General features: G+C 42.4%; 1 protein-coding gene across 1 annotated transcript in view; it reads right to left on the reverse strand.

Moving 5' to 3' along the window:
- LOC139161884 (A.superbus venom factor 1-like) overlaps positions 1-20917 on the reverse strand; it is a 146679-nt gene that overhangs the window by 86097 nt on the left and 39665 nt on the right. Inside the window, exons 10-16 of the mRNA XM_070741578.1 lie at positions 19138-19253; positions 18492-18644; positions 17294-17503; positions 16976-17170; positions 16588-16749; positions 16359-16488; positions 15240-15314 (exon numbers count right to left, since the gene is read on the reverse strand). Coding sequence (XP_070597679.1) covers positions 15240-15314; positions 16359-16488; positions 16588-16749; positions 16976-17170; positions 17294-17503; positions 18492-18644; positions 19138-19253 — 1041 coding nt within the window. The remainder of the gene's footprint in view (positions 1-15239; positions 15315-16358; positions 16489-16587; positions 16750-16975; positions 17171-17293; positions 17504-18491; positions 18645-19137; positions 19254-20917) is intronic.

Genomic DNA, 20917 nt, shown 5'->3' on the forward strand with positions numbered 1-20917 from the left:
ATAGTCATAGGCATAAAGAGAAACAAGAGACAATGAATTAATCAAATGAATTAGTTGTTTATCTTATCCCAGACAGTTGGAAGGAACAGCTGAACATCCTTTGACTTTTCACTACTGCAGTTTGTTTGTTTGTTTGTTTGTTTAATTTATTAGATTTATATGCTGCCCTTCTCCGAAAACTCGGGGAGGCTCACAGGATACAGTGTAAAAACAAAGCATATAAAACAAATCTAATACATTAAAAAACTACAGCTAAAAACCCAATCTATTAATCAATCAACCAATTCAATCACACCATGCTGATAGGGTCTGATATTTTCATAAGATTGCTCTATGGCTTATTATTTATTTATTTATTTATTTATTTATTTATTTATTTATTTTGTTAATTAATTAGATTTCCTCCCTTCTTAAAGCAACTCAGGATGACGTACAACAATGTAAATACACACAATATGCATGAGAAATCTAATTATTTAAAAACATATGCAAATTTAGTAAAAATCTAAAACCCCTTATGCAGAGGGGCGGCATACAAATCCAATAAATAATAATAATAATAATCATCCACATTCATCCAATACAATCATTCATATCAGCCAGGGACAATCTGCCAACTCATGGTCCCATGCCTGCCGGCAGAGATAAGTCTTCAAAGCTTTACGAAAGACCAGGAGGGAGGGGGCAGTACATATCTCCAGAGGGAGTTCATTCCAGAGGGCTGGGGACGCCACAGAGAAGGATCTTCCCCTAGACCAGGGGTGGGCAATTAATTTTGCCAGGGGGCCGCATGAGAAATTGGGATGGTTTTAGAGGGCCGGACTAATATAATTACCTCAGTTCTACCCAATACTTTATATTATTGGGTAGAACTGAGTTAATTATATTATAATTATACATTATAATTATATTATATATATTATATATATATATATGTGTGTGTGTGTGTGTGTGTGTGTGTGTGTTTGTGTATCAAATGTTTTTAGCTGAAATTTTAAAATTAAGGGAGACTAGGATGGCACCATTTCGGCCATCCTAGTCTCCCTTAATTTTAAAATTTCAGCTAAAAACATTTGATATATACAGAATATAGTTGTCGGCTATGAATAAATTAACTGCCTTGAAATGTCCCTGGGTTGGGCCTAGAGGCAAAAAGGAGCTGTGACGTTCCTTCAATATACCAGGGTGATCCGACATAATATATATATATATTTCCATATTTACAGCAGCACGAAGCTTAAAACTTCAGCCTGATGATGGTGAATGTGATTTCACCGAAACGTCGCATAGACACTCAAAATATTACACGGGGCAAAACCTGAACTCAGAACAATCTACATACATAAACCCGTGAAAATCTACGAAAACAAACACACACACACACACACACACACGTGTGTGTGTGTGTTTTTATATTATATATTTCTCCTTCCTCCCTCCCTCCATTTCTCCTTCCTTCCTTCCTTCCTTCCTTGTTCCCTCCATTTCTCTTTCCTTCCTCCCTCCCTCCATTTCTCCTTCCTTCCTTGTTCCCTCCATTTCTCTTTCCTCCCTCCCTCCCTCCCTCATTTCTCCTTCCTTGTTGGAACAGCCTCTGCGGGCTGGTCACAGACAGGAGGCAGGCCGCGTGCAGCCCCCGCACTGCCACTTGCCCATTTCTGCCCTAGATCCTGCCAGATGACATTGTCTGGCCGATGGGACCTGGAGAAAGCCAACTCTGTGGGACCTAATTGGCCACTGGGCTGCATGAGGCAAAAGACGGTCCCATAAATAGTCTGGTCCTAAGCCATGTAGGGTTTTAATTATTATTGCATCTCCAGTTTTGCCAAACCATTCAAACTTATCTTCTTTTTTTGAAAATCAATAAAATATTGCAGTGTCTCTCTTAAATATAGCATTCTAGGTGCCATATGCTACCAGAAGGCTTAAGTAAGCCATCACCAGCTCCTGGGGAAAATATGGTCTTTAAATCACCTAAAGTCCCTTTTCTTTAGTTTTCCCTTTTCTTTCAACCAAGCCCTCCTGCAACCTTGTATATGGAGGAGTCCAAAGGACAGTTCCTGAGTATGCATCTCGCTTAGGTCCCTTGGGCAGGGGAAGAGATTGGGTGTGCTTGAGGAAAATAATGGTTCCAGTCTAGCCACCAATTCATTTCTAGATGAGAGGCATGGCCACTTCTACAAGTTGGGTGAAGCTAGCCTCCAGGTATGGCCTAAGACTTCCCTATGACCAATGAGGTCTGAATCTGTAGTTCTTAAAAGTTGTACCACTTCCTGTAATCCCCTCTTTAGATTCAGTCCATGACCTAAAAGAACTTTTCCTTCCTATTATCAAGACCTAAGGAACTCAGAAAATTACTTTATGCCTTCCTTCCACTGCCAGTCATACATAGATTGGTCAGGAGAGTGGCACAGGAGCAGGCAGATCTAATTTTGCTGGTGCCTCACTGGTCCAGGAGAGCATGGTTTTCAGATCTGGTGTCTCTATCCATAACTCCAGAGTGGTCTTGCAGAGCTCAATCCATCACCCAGATCCAAGCTGGTTACAACTGACTGCTTGGCGATTGAGCGGCTTACCCTAAGACATTGCCAGGTACCCGAGGACATCATTCACATTATGTTGGCTTCCAGAAGGCCATCCATGAAGCAGATATTCTCATCCACTTGGAAGGCATTCTGTCATTGGTGCGTGCAGGTGGGGTCTTCCCTGTTAGACCTATCTATAGTGAATATACTGTACTCCAATTTTTGTGTGGTGGATTAGCACTAGGTCTATTGCTCAACACCCTCTGGCATCAGATGGAGGAGGAGGAGGAGGAGAAGAAGAAGAGGAGGAGGAGGAAGAGGAGGAAGAGGAGGAAGAGAAGGAAGAGGAGGAGGAGAAAATAATAATAATAAAATATACTTGGATGACATCCTTATTCAGTCCTCCTCTCAGGACCTAGCAGAGAAGGATGACAGGACAATGTGGGATACCCCTGAGTCCCATGAGTTTCTTGTCAATTAGATTAACCAAACATGTCCCCAAAACTAATTATAATTTTGGAGGATTCGATTAACATAAAGACAGTTTAAAAGATCAAATACTTGGGAATATGGATGACGTCAAATTATACTATTATAAAAAAAGATAATTACGATCAATTACTTAAAGATCTACTAAGATGGTCAAATTTGAAACTCTCCCTGATGGGGAAAATATTCGCTATTAAATGCAACATGCTACCAAGATTTTTATACCTCTACCAAGTTGCACCAATAAATTTGAACAAATCCTTCTCTGAAACTTTGCACAGAGAAATTCGGAAATTTATCTGGACTAACAAAGAGGCCAGAATTAAACTAAAAAATCTTCAGGACCACAAAAATAGAGGTGGTCTAGGACTTCCCAATTTTCAATTATATCATCAAGCAGCAATTTTGACTATGTTAAAAGAATGTTAAACACTTGAGGGTTTCGACCTTCAATCTGGATGGCACTCATTCTTAATGATGGACTCCCAAAAAACACCTAATTATTTTAAACAACATTACCTACGTAAAACTTTGATAACAACCTGGCAAACTTTTTAAAAAAATTATTACCACTCCATACCCAAATGGATAGCCCCTAACGAATTAATTACATATCCCAACCTTTTTTCATATTCCAGATCGCTAACATACCAACAACTATTAGATGAAAACAATATCTTGTTAAGAAGACAACAGCTACAAGATACAGGGATAAATTTGGACTGGTTTACTTATTCACAAATCAATTTCAAATACAATGACCATAAAAAAAGACTCGGTTTCCAAAAAAATAATACAGAAGACCTAATTTTCTTCGGTCCAAAGGTAAAAATGATATCTAAATTATACAATTACTTATTAGCCCAAGATAATTGTGAAGAACAAGTTAAAGGCTTCATGATTGCTTGGTGCCAGAATTTTGGCTACACGATCAATTTAGTAGAATGGGAGAAAATATGGAGCACCAACTAAAAAATGACACTAGCAATGTCCTATAAAGAACACCAACTAATTTTTTTTTACCAATGTTTTCAAATTTATCATCCAAATGTTGGAAATGTAAAGCAAAACCAGGGACATATTACCACCTATGGTGGACCTGTACCTATGCTAAAAAATTCTGGAAGGATATTAAAGCTCTAATGGACCAAGTCATATTGACTGATGTAACACCCAAACTGGAGTTATTTCTACTAGGAATATTTAGACAAAAATTCACGCACCAAGAAAAATATCTTATATTACAAATTCTAGGAGCTGCCAGAATCATATATGCTCAAACCTGGAAGCAGGGAATAATCCCCTCGACTCTAACAGTTATTACTAAAATTATGGAATGTGTCAAGATGACCAAAATTACTATGGAAATTCAAGACAAAAAAGACTCTGATTTTTATAAAATATGGGATAAGTGGTATCAATTGATTGCAACAAAAAAATACCAATCCGTTACCTGTTAAGATTAGTAAACTCACCCCATCTTTTACCGCTCTAAACGAAAATATTAGATACTATTATAATTAATCCAAATACTGACAATAACCAATTCAACTTTAAAGATAAAATATTTATAACATAATTCTTTACTTCTCTAACTACTTCTATCTAAACCTATTTTTATATTAACTTCATATATATTTTAATCATCTACACATACTGCTCCAACATTCTGTTATGTCGCATATCCTATAAACGTCTGCGATCATGCAGATTCTCTTTATCCTCTTTCTTTTTTTCTATACTTGTCTCTATTCTAAACTTCCTTTTTGATCCTCCCATTTCTTTCTTTTTTTTCAGGGTCTATTATAATGATGGTCTACTTACTAGTTAGTTACTTGCTAGTTAATATATACTATATGCATATACAGTGATCCCCCGCTCGTTGCGAGGGTTCCGTTCCAGGACCCCCCGCAACGAGCGGGTTTTCGCGAAGTAACGCTGCGGAAGTAAAAACACCATCTGCGCATGTGCAGATGGTGTTTTTAACTTCCGCAGCGCTAGCGAGGAGCCAAAGATTGGGGGCGGCGCGGGTGTTTTAAAACGTCGCCGCCGACATGGGGGGCTCGCTAGCACCCCCCGAACCCCCAACCCAGGTTTGGGGGGGTGCTAGCAAGCCCCCCATGTCGGCGGCGACGTTTTAAAACACCCGCGCGGCTTTCCAATGAGTCCCAAAGACAAACGCGGAAGTTTGACGTTTGTCTTCAGGACTCATTGGAAAGCTCCGATCGTTTTAAAACAGGCGCGCCGTTCTCCGCTGACTCCTGGCGAACTTCCCTGCTTTAGGAGTCAGCGGAGATCGGCGCGCCTGTTTTAAAACGATCGGAGCCGGCCGGCTCCGATCGTTTTAAAACAGGCGCACCGTTTTCCGCTGACTCCTGGCGAACTTCCCGGGCGAAGGGCGAAGGGCGGGTGAGCGGGTGCTGGGGGGGGCTTTGCCCTCCCGCCAGCAAGAGGGGGAAGACCCAGGGAAGCCGCCCAGCAGCTGATCTGCCCAGCGCCATCTACGCGTGCGTGCCCATAGAAAAAAGGGCACGCATGCGCAGATGGTATTTTGACTTCCGGGTTCAAAAATCACAAATTACCCTGTTCGCAATGGTCGGGGACGCAATAACCGGGGGATCACTGTACTTTATATCTGTTGCAAATACACTTTGCATCTGTTCCTATGAAATGTAATTCTTCCTAAATTTCCATATATTTCAGAATTACTTTTACAATGATGTAATCACTTGCCTATCATCTTTACTCCTTTTGACCCTCACCCCCTTCCCTTCTCACCCCTTTTTTAAATATGAAATTTAATAAACTATTTTTTTAAAAAAAAAAGATTACCCACCTAGGGGCCATCATAGACTCCCTAAAGTGCATAGTGTACCTGTCTAAAGAAAGAAGGGATAACCTACTGGAGTCAACTGAGCCCATGTTAAATACTCCATCCATGCAGCTTCATCGACTCTCCTCTCCCCTGGGGAAAATGATATCCATTATACATATCATCCCCTGGGCACACCTGCATTCCAGGGACCTCCAGTGGTTTCTTCTCTCCTTCCAGCCAGTGGGAGGCAGAGCATCATTGATCAGGGTTCGATTCCCAGAAAAGGTCTGGTCGTCACTCAAGTGATGGAGATCCCCAGCAGTCTCATACTTGGAGGCTAGCTCCACCCAACTTGGAGAAGGGGCATTGCTGTACACAGATATGCCCTTTCTCAAGGGGTGGATCTAGCCTCCAAAGCCTGCCCAAGCTACTAGTTGTCTTGACGACCGAACACTGCAGGAAGACAGGAATCATTAGTAACACACATGGGAAGGTTGCACACAAAATCTGTTCATGTCCCTCATCAAAAGAGGGGGATTACAGGAAGTGGTACAACTTTTAAGAATTACAGATTCAGTCCTCATTAGTCATAGGGCAGTCTTAACCCATACTTGGAGAGCATCTCCACCCTTTGAGAAAGGGCATATCAGTGTACACCAATGCCCCTTCGCGTGGGGCTGGTTGTATTTCACTGACCCTGGGCAACATCTTCTAGGCTCAAAGCTCCCCTTGGCCTTTGAATGGCATGCAGGATGGGCGGAAATGCTCCTAAAAAGTACTGGGTAAACCAAGGAGAAACCCAGTTTGTTTCACTTAGTTTGAATTTCAGTGTACTCAAAATTAAAAACACTTAATACAGTGGTATCTCTACTTACAAACTTAATTCGTTCTGTGACCAGGTTCATAAGTAGAAAAGTTCATAAGCAGAAGCAATTTTTTGCATAGGAATCAATGTAAAAGCAAATAATGCTTGCAAACCCATTAGGAAAATCCAAACTGTAAGGCTTTAATAAAAGCAGCGGGTGGACAAAGTGAAGGCTAACAGAGTGAAGACAGACAGCGAGAAGAAGTGAGGAATGGAGGTCCTAACGAAGGCTAACGCTGCACCAAATCACCTCCAAAATCACCCCTCCAGATGCTTCCTATGCCACCTCAAATCGTTCCCAAAATCACCCTTCCAGATGCCTCCTATGCCACCCCAAATCGCCTCCAAATTCACTCCTCCAAAAGGTTCCTACACTGCCCCAAATTGCTCCCCTAATCACCCCTCCAGATGCTTCCTATGCCACCCCAAATTGCTTACAAAGTCTTCCAAAATCACCTCTCCTTTCAAAATGCCTCGATTCTCATTGCTGCCTTTCTTCAATCCATTTGCCTTCGTTAGGACCTCGATTTGGGGTGGCATAGAAAGCTTTTGGAGGGGTGATTTTGGGAGTGATTTGGGGCGGCATAGGAAGCATTTGGAGGTGATTTTTGAGGCGATCTGCGATGGAATAGGAAGCGTCTGTGGGGTGATTTTGGCAGCGAGATGGGGTGAAGGAAGTGGTAGGCTAGGGAGATTTTGGCAGAGGGATGGGGCAGCTGCAGGGGGCGGAGGAAATGGAGGGCTAGAGGGGAAAGTGGCAGGATTATGGGGCGGCTGTGGAGAGCTCCTCCGATGCGTGCCGTTTTGGCCGCTGCTCGCAGCAGCAGCAGCAGCCAAGAGAGAAGCGAGGGTTCGTAAGTAGAAAATGGTTCATGAGTAGAGGCAAAAAAATCTTGAACACACGGTTCGTATCTTGAAAAGTTTGTAGGTAGAGGCATTCGTAAGTAGACGTACCACTGTACAATTCTTCTTCAATAGAATTCTCCCCCTCTCATAACAGGCAAAAGTAATAATAGGAGAAGAACATTTGGAGGCTTTCAGTGTTTACCCCCAAGGCTTCAGTGGACGGAATGCTCTTTGAAGGCTTCCCGTTCAGCACCTGTATGCAGAAAATTTCTTTGGCCCCTAAATTTGGCCCCTTTCACTGGAAGTTTTACTTTGTATTATTTATTATTTTTTATAATAAAGCAAATACATGGGAGGCAGAATTTTTAAAAATTTTGAATATGGTGTTTTTCAAGTTACATTTATAAATCCATAATCTGTGCTTTAAGCTTACTAGAGAGTTAAGCACATTTATTCTTAGCTTTCTCCTGAAATAAAAGACATATGTTCTGGATATTCTGTTATTGTTTTTTGTGGCCCTGATGATTTATAACTTGCAAAAAAGGCATTGGAGCATGGATGTCCTTAGGAAGAGGATAATTGAAGCCCCATACATATAAAAGGGGCAGAGCTTTGACTGTTTAGTTGGAACTGCCATGTTGGCACTCAGGCATTCCCAACAGATTTGAAGGCAACTGGGCTTACCCACTGCCCAGTTTGCTGATGGAGATGGAGGTGCGATTTCGTGTGAGAGCACAAGATCGCTCCCCAAGCAGCTGATAGGCCTCACAGTAAACTGCGCAGGCAGTACCAGGGCAGTGGAGCGGGGTGACACTGGGTATTTAAAGGCCACCCTGATCCAGGATCTTCCTCTTTTTTGGATCATCATTGAAAGCCTTCTGAAGTCTTACATCAGAGCCTTCACCTCGTGGAGAATCGAAGCTGAAGGAACGTTCTTTGGGCCCTGAGGAGCATCCAGCCATGTGGCTGTGACCTGTGGTGAAAAAGAGCAATTTTACAGGGAGTATTGGGAGAAGGGAGGGGGAGAGTTCAATTTATTGCAGGAGTTTTGTCTTTTCCTTTGGGAGCCTTGGCTTTTAGTTTTCTCTTGGCCTGCTTTTTAAGCTGTGGTGAATTCGAAAAATTAGTTTGGGCTATCAAGACCCGGTCCTTTGGGAGAAATTGTAGAAGGCCTCCCTTTAAGGGATTTTTGGTGAAGACATTACAAGTCTGCCTTTTCTCTTTCAATCTTATATAGATATTTTACCTGGAGACGTTGTGGTTTCTTACTAGTAGATCTAAGCAGTTGTGGGACGTATAGACATTTTGTAAAGTTTACTCTTTTTAGTGGAATATTAATAAATGGGCCTTTGCTTAATTTGGAAATATCATGGCTCCTAGAAAAGGACTGGCAAAAGGCAAAGCCCAACCCTGCATAAACGTCGCAGGGAGGAGGCAGAGGATATGGATACAGAAGCCCAGATGATTAATGTCAGGGGAAATAAAGGGGACGGGGCTTCAAGCCGTGCCAAGAGAATTCTGGTTCCTTCTCTCAGGACTAGGCTTGCTGTGAAAGGGGCTCAGAAAAGATCTGTTGATGGAGGGGCTGGGAACAATGAGAATGGTTTACCCACTCAAATTTTGTCAGCCATTTAGCAAGGCATTTAGAAGCAGGCCCGAGTTCTGCCAGTGCTATGGAGGCGAATCATGCCAAAGCAAGGCAGCCACCGGGACCAGTGACAGGGGTCAACCAGCTGGGATCTTCCAGAGCACAGGGTACACCTGCATCAAGGGTGGAACGAGCTCAGCAAGCCAACGCATTGCCTTCGGACCAACATGATGCGGGACTGACACTAGGTTGTGTTCTGTGCCATTAGACTGCAAATGCCCACACCGTTTTTCTTTAATAAACTTTATTCATAGCATTTTTTCCAAAATTAACAAACATCATCTCAACTCAAGCTACCTTCATTAGTTCCTGTCAACACAGCATTCCAAATCTAAAGTCTCTGATTTATTTCCTCTGGGAGCCAAGGCTAAATCATTACTGTTCCATAAAGATAAAATTCCAATTACGTCACAAACACTGGCAGCTTACCCAAACATCCAGACTCTCACAGTTTTTTGGGTAAGAATTCCTTCATAACTAGAAGCCATGATTTCTGAAAAACTTCATCAGAGCACCCCAGAAAAAACAGACCCTATGAAAAATAGTTGCCCTTAACAGAGTATTTACGCAGACTCCCACTCTTTATATATATCCCTAGTGATGAATCAGCAACTCTAGAGTTACACACAGTACAGATCACTTTCTTCTTCCGTACAATTTATGCTGTCTGCTCTGTATCTTCTAAATCTAGGGTCTAACATTGGTTCATTATCCCTAAGATCTCCCCCCTGCTCCTCCAACTCAGAAACAGTTTGCATTAACACCTCTTCACCTTCATCTTCCTCCCCTTCACTTTCTGCCTTGGCAGGCAAGGCCATGGGGCCAGTGCATCCAGATGGCCCTGGTTCTTTTTCTTCCTCATCATCTGACATTAGAAAGTTAATCTAGGCTCACTCACAACAGGTTCTGGTGAGTACCCTGGGGCAGCAATGGTGGGAGAAGCAGGCTCAACACAAAGAATACCTGGAGTACAGTTAGTTCAGGCCACAGCACACCACACACTTGCGGGGCAGAATTTGGGGGTGGGGATGGTTTGTTCTCAGGTTTGGGGTATATGGACATAATATTGAGGGCTTGTTATGAGTTTGGGGAAACAGCCTGCCTGCAGTACAACGAGGCATTTAGAATGTGTGTAGCTGTAGACAAAAGTCTGCCATGAGATGATAATGTGCAGGATTTATTTGCTTCAAGCCACACAATTATCCAAGGCAAGTGGATCAGAAAGATCTGACAGTGGTCATTTTCTGCCCATTAGAGGTAATTTGGCTCAGGCACCCCACCTTGGAGCGAGGGAAGGGGGTTTGGCTACCCCTGTTATGCTTTGAGTTTGGGGCCAAAGGTTTCTGTTCAAGTCCTCAATACAAGTTCAAGCACACAAGTGGTTCATGCGGTGCAGGGCATGCCACGGCCTCCTGTAACAGGGGCTGTGGGGGTAGAGGGGACAAGGAGCAAACGGAGGAAATAGGCAGCAATTTAATCAGCTGCAGGGGAATGGGCCCTAGCCCCATTAACATGGATAGGCTTGAAGCATGGCTGTGGGGGTACAAGCTAAGGGCATGTGAGCGGTTTATTACAGGGTTTTAAGGAACGATTTAGGATACCATTTGAGGGGCCAAGAAAGGCTTCATGGGCCCACAATTTAAGATCAGTTGTCGGCATGGAGAGGGTGGTTAGAGAAAAGATAGACAAGGAACTAGACAGGGAAGAGTTATAGGACCCTTTAAGCACCCTCCAGTGAGTACACTCATGGTGTTAGCCCTAGGGCTGGTACCTAAGAAATCAGAAGGAGAGTTCCACCTCATTCACCACCTATCCTTCCCCCCAGGGGAGTCGGTGAATGATTTCATTCCTGGAGAGCTATGTTCAGTTAAATACACATCATTCAATTCAGCTGTTTAGATGGTGCGGGGTTTTGGCATTGGGGTACTAATAGGAAAATGCGACATTAAGACCACTTTTAGACTGTTACCAGTGCACCCTGAAGATTTTGATCTGTTGGGTTTTTATTTCAATGGTGGTTATTACATCAATAAGGCCCTAGAGTTGTTTTATGTCCTGCTCCTTGTTTGAGCAATTTAGTTCATTTCTCGAGTGGGCACATAAGTGATTGATGGGCTTGGGGGCTATGGTGCATTACTTGTATGATTTTCTCATGGCAGGGCCAGCACAGGATGATGCTTGCAGTGATAGGGTGGAGGTTTTTAAGGCTGTGTGCGTAGAACTAGGGGTTCCTTTGGTGTAAGAGAAGACTGAGAAGCCCTCCATAACAATAACATTTTTGGGCATTGAGTTTGACTCCATCAAGCAAACTTGCTGGCTCCTACAGAATAAGGTTGAGAAACTACGGGACAAAATTAAGGAAGTGCTGGGTACTAAAAAAGTGAATTTGAGACAGGTTCAGGGTTGGTGGTCTGTTGAATTTTGCTTCCAAAGTCATAGTGCCAGGCAGAACTTTCTCGCGACAGCTATATTCAGCCATGAAGGGTTTAGAGAAGCCATATCACAGGGTTCATTTGAAGGCTGGGGTTCAGAGGGATCTAGAAACATGGCAGGGTTTTTTGGAAGGTTTTAATGGTGTGGCATTTTGAAGGCAAGAGCAATTGTTGGAGGCTGAATTACACGTGAAATCTGATGCTGTGGGGACTTTGGTTTTGGAGTGGTGTTAGGGGATCAATGGTGCTACTCCCTGTGGCCAGTTGAGTGGATGGCAGGTAACATTCATAGGGATTTCACCTTCCTCGATTTTTTTCCCATAATAGTGACAGTAGAAATTTGGGGGTCACAACTTGGGATTAAAACAGTCCATTTTGGTGCAATAACCAAGCAGTAGTCCACGTGATTAATTCTGTCATCAAGCAATGAATGGGTTATGCATCTGGTTCATTATCTTGTAAGCAATTGTTTGGACCTCAATGTATTACTCTTGGTGCGCCACATGCCGGGTATGGAGAACAACATAGCTGATGCTCTGTCCTATGGACAGTTGACCAGGTTTCAGTTGCTGGCTCCTGGAGCGAAGGAGGAATTAGAAATGGTACACTAGCACCTATAGGAGCTTGGAGAGCAGAAGTAACCAGGGCAATTGATTTGTCTAGAGTACTGAGCACTCAGAAAGCATACCAATGAGCAGGTAATGAGTTTGATGCCTTCTGGCAACAGAGGCATTGAGCATATATGGCCTAAACCAGTTGAGCACCTGGTAGAATTCTGTGTGGTAAGCAAACAACATGGCTTGTCTGCATGCACAATAAAGGGTAAAGTCACAGGGATAGTGTTCATCTCCATGGCCAGGGGCTGTGATGACTGTTCTACAGATTTTAGAGCTAGGAAGATGCTAGACAGATGGGCGAAGGAGGGGGCTTAGTCAAGGCCAGACACGAAGAAGCCCTTTATGGTAGAACAGCTCATGGGCCTTATTGAGCAGTGGCAGAAAATATGCAACTCAGATTATGAGACTTCATTACTTCATGCAGCTGCCACAACATTGTTTTTGGGGCCTTTTGGGTCAGTGAAGTGTTAGCAGGATCAATTGGGGACACTTCAATGCACTTTTAAGGGTGGAGGACCTCTTGCTAGTCCTGGATGAGGCACACATTAGGTTCAGGAAATCTAAAACAGATCAGATGGGCAGGGGGATGGTAGTCTGATTTACCAGCACAATGAAAACCAAAGTATGCCCAGTGAAAGCCCTGGGGGCCTATGCAAACAAAAGGGGATAGGAGGGGGGTTATTTGTTTACCCATCAGGACGGCACTCCACTGTCCAAGTATCAGTTTTAGGCTGTGGCCGTAAAGGTGCTGCGCAGAATGGGGTTGAATCCCAAGGATTTAGGATTGGGGCTTCCATTGTGTGGATACAGCCCGCAACAGATACAGGCAATTGGAAGATGGAAGTCCAACACTTTCAAAACTTATATAAGTTCTTTTAATTAAGGAGTGTGTGTTATTCTGGACTAACGTTGTCTTTGTTTCTCTCATTTGAATAGCTCGCCAGACAATGAAGAAACCTCTGATTTTGATTTGCGGCCACAGCATGGTTTCCTGGGTCAGAAGGAGAGCAGCAAAATCTGATTGGGGAATGCAGATAAAGCAAATGGGCCAGGGTACAATTGCTTGGCAGAAGGGGAATGCATTGGGATGGGCTGCTCCCATTGTTGTTTGACAGTAAGGCTGTCAGTAAGGTGCCAACATGGCTGGTGTTACACCTTGTTGGAAATGACCTTGGTCACTGAAGGGCTTGGCCTTGATGTGGCAAGCTGTGAAAGGTATCCATTTTATTAAGGAGAAGTGGGCTGACACACAGGTGGTGTGGTCAGATATGGTGTCAAGAAAAATGTGGTGTTGCTTTGGTGACCCTAAAGGGGAAACAAGTCCCGGAAGAGGGTCAATTTCGAACTGGGTATTTTAATTTTGAGGATGGGAGGTCAGGTGGTCTGCCATCCCAACATTCGGATCTCCCATCTGGGCCTCCATTGGGACAATGGGGTTCACTTGACTGATAAGGGCAATGATATATTTCTCTTGGACCTACAGAGCTGCCTACAAGAGTTGGTGCAGGCGGGTCAGGAGCGGAAGTGGGTGTTAGCAGCAGCTGCATGTTCTCATTTAGGGTGTTGATTGACTGCCCTTCATCAGAAGCTCTGGGTATGTTGGGCCTGAGTTATGGAGGGGGGATGCCATTGGGACACACCTATGTGAGGGTTAGTGTTGGGCAAACCCAATGAAGTTCAGGTTCAGCGAACTCACCCAAACTTTGCTGTGAAGTTCAGAGGAGTTCGCCGAACCCGAACCTGAACCCAAACCTGAACTCAAACAGCAGCAAGCCACTGCGGTGTCCTTTTCTGTAAAAATAAACAAGGAGGTGGGGAATACCTTTTATTTTTACAGAAAAGGATGCTGCAGTGGTGCTGCAAGCAAAAGTAGGTGGGGAATCCCATGATGGGATTCCGGGTCGGGGCTTTGACATCATGGAGGCTCCTTCCTCCATGTTTTGGCTGGCCAGGAAGTAGTCTCCGTGACGTCAAAGCCCCGCCCCTGGAATGCCATTGTGGGATTTCCCACCTCCTTTGGGAAGCGCTGCAAGCAAAAGGAGGTGGGGAATCCCACGATGGGATTCCCCAGTTTCGTGGTGTTCGAGCGAATGCCGAACTCAAACCCAAACTTTACCCAAACTTTTTAAAAAGTTCGGGTTTGGGTTCGGCATGCCGAACACTGCAAAGTTCAGCATGAACCCGAACTTTGCAAGTTCGGTTCGCCCAACACTAGTCAGGACCTCAGAAGGGCAAACTGGGGTAAGCCTCCCCTCATGCCAAGTGCTGTGGCGGAGAGCAAGGGAAAGGCCAGGGGGAACCTGCCCCTTGCTCAGCAAGGAGCTTTGCCCATAGCCGCTTAGAAATGTTTTGACTGGCATTCCGCCCCCTTTTGTCTCTTATCTCTGCAGGTCTTTCACAGTATTTTCCAACTCATATCAATAAAGTGACCCATTTTTACATCCAGATTTGTGCCTCTGTGTTATTTGCCTTCCAAGGCAAATTCCTGGTTTGGGGGTTGCTTGTAGTTCACTTGCCGTTGCTTACTTCCTCCGCACCAAGAATGATTCTTGATCAGTGCTGCGATCCGAGAACACTCAAAAAACAATGCTTAAAAATTTTGTCTAACAAACATAATCTCTTTAGCTGGAACCAGTTACTGTATATTCTACATTAAACCAGTGGTGGGTTGCTCCCGGTTCAACCTGGTTCAGCAAACCAGTAGCGGCGGTGGTGGATTGTTCTGCCCACCCGGCTTCTTCTGCGCATGCGAATCCAATAGAGATGGGATTTAGAACCACTACTGCGTTAAACAATTGGGCCATTTAAGTACTTCCCCCTCCATTGCACTCAGAATTCAAACACTCCAATTTATTGATGTGAAAAATGTTCCTATTTAATAGAGATTATTAATTTTCTACCCTCTTGCTTTATCCATTTCCTCACTGATTCAATAAATACAAATTGACTGCAGTTATTCTTTTACCTCAGAGTAAACAGAAACTTCATTATTTGTCACATACCTTTGCTTGCCTTGCTGTCAAGCAGCAAAACAGAGCTGCGACGCCTCCGGTTTGCAGGCTGAGGACACTTTGCATCTGAAGGAGGCAGGAGAGAAGATAAAGATTAAAGTAAGAAAAATTAGCTCAGCACTAATCCCTGTGAAGATTAATTCTACAATAAATTGATAGTTGGGGAGTAAGGGAGTTCTGCTGCCTTCTGTGGGACTTTTTCCCGTTTAAAATAGATTGGGAATGCAGTCTGAAGCCTTAGTTATGTGTTATTTAAATCTATATCTATTTGATCCAAAGCAGCTCATAGAAAGTTCACTTAGGCCCCTCTTAAAATCACAAGAATAAAGTAGAAATCCTGCATGATAATTCACTTCTAGAATCATCTTTAGAAATAGTGATCTGGAATTTACCCTGCAATTTGAGTAATCATATGGTAGAAGATGTTGGAACCATTGCATGCAGTTAAAAACCACAATGGCCAATATTCTCTGCTTCAGATGCTGAAGCATACGGTACTTTCCAAATGGGAAGAAAACAAATCCTTAGGGAAATGGGACATTTTAGCAAAAGAGAAACATAAAAGGAATGTGTGCTAATTGGCACATGAAACAGGCAATCTTGAAATGTTTGGTTCTCTGTAAACCTGACCAAGATTTCTATGGCAACCAAACTGATGTGTTTCTTTTATTAATACAATAATTCCTTCTTGAATATAGAATCTGGAGTAGTAACATGAGCTTTGATCATTATGAATGTTTATGCTTATATCATGTATTACTTAGGCATATGTATGACTATTATTTTTTCCTCTTTTCTGAAACGTATAAATATGGGTGAATCTTTTTGTGTGTGGAGCTTCTTCTACTATTTTCTGGAGGTCGTTCCTCCAGTGCACACTGATAACAATACATGTTGCTTCTTTGTTTAATGAATTAATTGATTGATTTCTAAAATGACCATCTCAACCAAATAGCTCTGCAATGAGCCTTGGCTATTTGCTTTGGACCTTGTGAATTGATTCCATATGATGACAGTAGTATTTGATGGAGAAAATGCTTTTCTCTTGGCTTCTAAATGGATTGAAAAACTTCTCCCATCTCCCAGACATTAGCACCCATCCCCAAATACCTGATCTTTGTTTGGTGTTGAGATTAGTGCTAGTTATCAGAGCCAGTCCAGCATCTTCAAACACACCCACATTATTCTCGCCACTGCCCACTGTACAGCCAAAGTCACTCTTCTCTACCGTGTCCCATATCTAGTGCACATCACAGAAAAAAAATGTTCCTCTTCATTATTGTAAGTTGGAAAACCTTAAAAGTTGAGTGTTTGTAGCTTAAGAAATTTCTGGCCTTACCTTTGCTTGGCTAATCTTATATTTATCATTGAGAACATATACTGCTTTGTCCACAGCCACAAGACCGACCCGAGCACCTGGATCCCCTTCCAATTTGATGTTCATTTTAGCTCCTGGATTTTGTATTTGATTGTCTCTGGAAGATGCTCCTTTCACAACCAACTGTTTATAAACAAAGCAAAGAAAAGCTCAGGTCTCTAAGAAACAGCAAAATTGCCACTTCAAAGAAAAAATAGTTGGCTTTCTCTATCTGAACAGAAATAAATATTTGGGGGAAATACTATTAAAATGCTTTAAAATAAGCACATCTGATTCATGCACTTCTGATACAGCTAGAATAAGGTGTTTCCCATGACTATTGAGAAAGCTACTGGGAAGGCTGACTTACCGTTCCCATGCAGGTATCCTTCACATCCACCCAGACAGAGTCAGCCACAATTTCATTGTTTCCCACTTGGTAGTAAGCCACAAACCGGAAGGAAGGGATGAGATCTGGAGTGATACGCAGATTCATGGATACCAGATTCTGCCCAGCTCCCCTGGGTTGCCTGCCAACCTTGAAAATCTTCCCCTTAGTCAGTATCTGAGGGTGAACAAATACAAATTAATGGAAAGGTGAGAAATGATAGATTAAGCCAGTCGCTTCAAGGCTACAGTATGAATTGAAATGCAGCCCCTGTATTTCTTCCAGGTCTACAATACTTACGAGGTATGTGAAATATTGAATCTGGCTCAACGAGTTTGCATTGCCCGTAACAGTGAAATAGACAGGTAAGTTATCTCCAGGCTTAATCTCTATAGATGTAATGGCTACATGAAGGTAGTTTCCAGATCCTCCCTGGGTTTGATAGGCTGTGGCTGTCATGGACCTTGTTGCCTGGCGTTCTCCTGGGAGGTCTTCATGGTTGGTTCTAACCTAGACAGGGTAAATATGAAGCAGTAACCTAATTAAGAAGCAACTATAATTCCTCCTAAGGCTGGCACTTAGTGAGGTCCACATGAAGACTGCTGAACGAATACAATAATGGTTAGAAAGGAACTGGCTAGCATCCTGTTTTCATTTTTTTAAAATCTGAAATCCAGATATTTACAAGTGATCTTTGTAAAAAGAAAAAAGGATGAAGAAAGTTTACCATTATATTAAACACAACTCAATAGCAATAGACCCAAATATACAGATATCAACCTATATATAATTATCCCCCTTACACTAAAAGGCATAGATAATGTATTTGTCTCCATTCCTAGACAAAATGACTCTCCAGTGACACAATGTGCAAAAGGTTTCACAGTGATTTTTTTCTTGCTTTGCCTTTCATAGCTGTGTGCACTGTTCTGCACAAATGCATAAAAACAGAGTTTGCATCACAGCAAACAGAATCACTTGTTCCCTCTTGAGCAACAGCAGAGCTGCTGCTGGCATCCAAAGAATTCCACAATGCATAGGCCTGCTAGGTCTGTTGCTGCTCTGATGGTGTAAGGACAAAGTTTATGTTACTGACATTGTATCTCCTTCGCTTTCTTTATAACTGGCAACTGATAATTCTCTCTTCAGCTCATTCCATTGAGTAGTGCATGCCAGACTGTGATGGCCCTATGTTCCAACATAGATGTCAGGCCCAAAACTAAGATTAACACTTTTCCCAAGTTGAGTTCTTTATTGCTTTCAACCTATAGATAAAATCTTGCCAGAGTGAGAAGTCTACCATCTGTATTGACAATATACTCTGAGAACTATTAGGGAGGGGCTGTCTTCATCCTATTCCTCTCACACAAAGCATCCGGATTGAGTTGCCACTTACTCCTCTTTAGTGCCACCCTCCCTCATGGGAATCTACCTCCTCACAACTTTCCCTCTCATCAGCACACTGAATGGGATTTGACAGAATGTCAGAGACACTTACAGTGATCGGTAGGCTTTGAATGTTCAGTGGTGTATTCAGGATGAGCTTAGCAGTCCCATCGCCCAAAGTAGTTCCCTCAGAATGAAAGGCATCTGATGTACCAATCACTGGAACATTGGCAGCTGGTGAGTCATCGGGGCTGGTAACATACACCTAAAACAGAAGAGGTGATGGCAGCTTCCTTTGAATTTAAATGTTTATTCAACCATTATTTATTAAAATGATTGTTACATCTGGCCATGAATGATGGGTGACTGACAGAATATTAATGTTTTAATGGGGCATTGTTAATGAAATGTTTTTATACTGTTTTAGTAATAGTTTGTATTTGTTGGAAGGCGCCCAGAGTCCTATGTGAGTTGGGCGGCATATAAATGAATGAATGAATGAATGAATGAATGAATGAATGAATGAAAGAATGAATGAATGAATGAAAGTTGTAATTTCTATGTGGATACATTACAGCAAAAGATTCAATATACAAATACCAACCAATCACTTTACAATAGCAGAGTTAACCCCACATGAAGCCTCTACATGATCTTGAACAACCAAGTCTGGACAGCTCTTCATTAGCCCAGTAAGGTGGAGGAAGATATTGCTAAGGTGGTTCTTTGACAAAATAGGAGACTTCAATTTCTGTTACCGTCAGTTCATATGGCATTCCTGGCTTGAAATATTTTGGGGTTTTTCTGAAGGAGATCTGATAGGGAGATGTCACAATATGAATGCCGCTTTTCTCAGTCACTACCATATCACTGCCTGCAAAACAAAAAGAAATAATGCAACTTATAATGGGAAATCAAACTGAGAAATCCAAGAGAAAAATTCTGAAGCATTATTAATTTTAAACCCAAAAAACCCAAGTACATTCACAGTTTGTAAATTGCCTCTCAACTTCTGTCTTTGTATCCCTTTCTTTTTCTAGAAAACAATGTTGCAACATATTATGTGCTAATTGTAAGTTTTATTATCCTGTTATGTAAATGTTCTAAGAAGTTAGAGAAAATAATGTAGCAAATGATCATTTATGGAAACAAAATAGCATATTAAAACTTCAGAAGATGTGGAGTGGGGATTTATTAATATATTGTTTTATTTTGTGGCTTTGAGACTAGACATACTGTTTCCCTTAAAAAGCTTCAGAAGCAAAGCCTGGATGTAATTCCGCACAAGACTACTGCTTGAAGAAAATTGACCAAAAAAAAATTGAAGTTGGAAATTGAAATTTGACAAAAGTGATGTGAAGTATTAGCACTGTAACTTTTCTCCAGTTGTGCCCCTGATAGAAGTTCATTAGTATTTTCCAGAGATTTTAAAGCACTTTAAAGAGATGAACAAATGCAAATATATGACTGACTTATAAATGGAGAAACAATTTCTGATATAGAGAAAAGGCAGAGATCTAATGCTTCAGGACTAAATCTGAACATACTCTATCATTTGTTAAAGATGAAAAAAATAAAGAAAAGAGTTTTACACCCTGACTGACTTTGAAACAATAATATCTGAACTAAGGAAAGTAACAAAGAATCGTGTCAAAACTTTATATATCATTCAAGAGTTCCAGAATGCAGTAAAATGTCTATTGGAATAAAACCTTGGAAACAAAGGTGGGAGGATTATAAATAATTGTTCATATCAAATTCCCATTTTTAACAAATTTTTGAGAACAGTATCTAATAATGATACAAACCGACATATCTGGTATTAGAAACATAGAAACAGAAGATTGACGGCAGAAAAAGACCTCATGGTCCATCTAGTCTGCCCTTATACTATTTCCTGCATTTTATCTTAGGATGGATATATGTTTATTCCAGGCATGTTTAAATTCAGTTACTGTGGATTTACAAAGTATGTCTGCTGGAAGTTTATTCCAAGCATCTATTAATTTTTCAGTAAAATAATATTTTCTCACGTTGCTTCTGATCTTTCCCCCAACTAACCTCAGATTGTGCCCCCTTGTTCTTGTGTTCACTTTCCTATAGTGTTGGGTGAACCGAACCCGCAAAGTTCGGGTTTGTACTGAACTTTGCGTGGTTCGGTATACTGAACCCGAACCCGAATTTTTGCAAAGGTTCGGGTTCAGGTTCAGGAGAGCACCAGGAAGTGCTGCCACCCAGCTGTCACCTTCAGAAACAGCCGGGGCGCTTCTCAGTGGTCTCCCGAACGCCAAACTTGGAAGTTCAGCAAAAGTTCAGGTTTGGGAGAGCACCGGGAAGTGCTGCCGCCCAGCTGTCACCTTCCGGAACAGCCGGGGTACTTCCTGGCACTCTTCCAAACCCAAACCCGAAACCGAGTTCGGCGTTCAGGAGATCACCAAGAAGTGCCCCGGCTGTTTCTGAAGGTGACAGCTGGGCAGCGGCGCTTCCAGCCAGGGAGCTGTTGGCCAGTCGGGAGATGCAAAAGGAGGTGGGGAATAC

This window comes from Erythrolamprus reginae, chromosome 2 (genome assembly GCF_031021105.1).
Source record: "Erythrolamprus reginae isolate rEryReg1 chromosome 2, rEryReg1.hap1, whole genome shotgun sequence".
In the NCBI taxonomy this organism is placed as follows: Eukaryota; Metazoa; Chordata; class Lepidosauria; order Squamata; family Dipsadidae; genus Erythrolamprus; species Erythrolamprus reginae.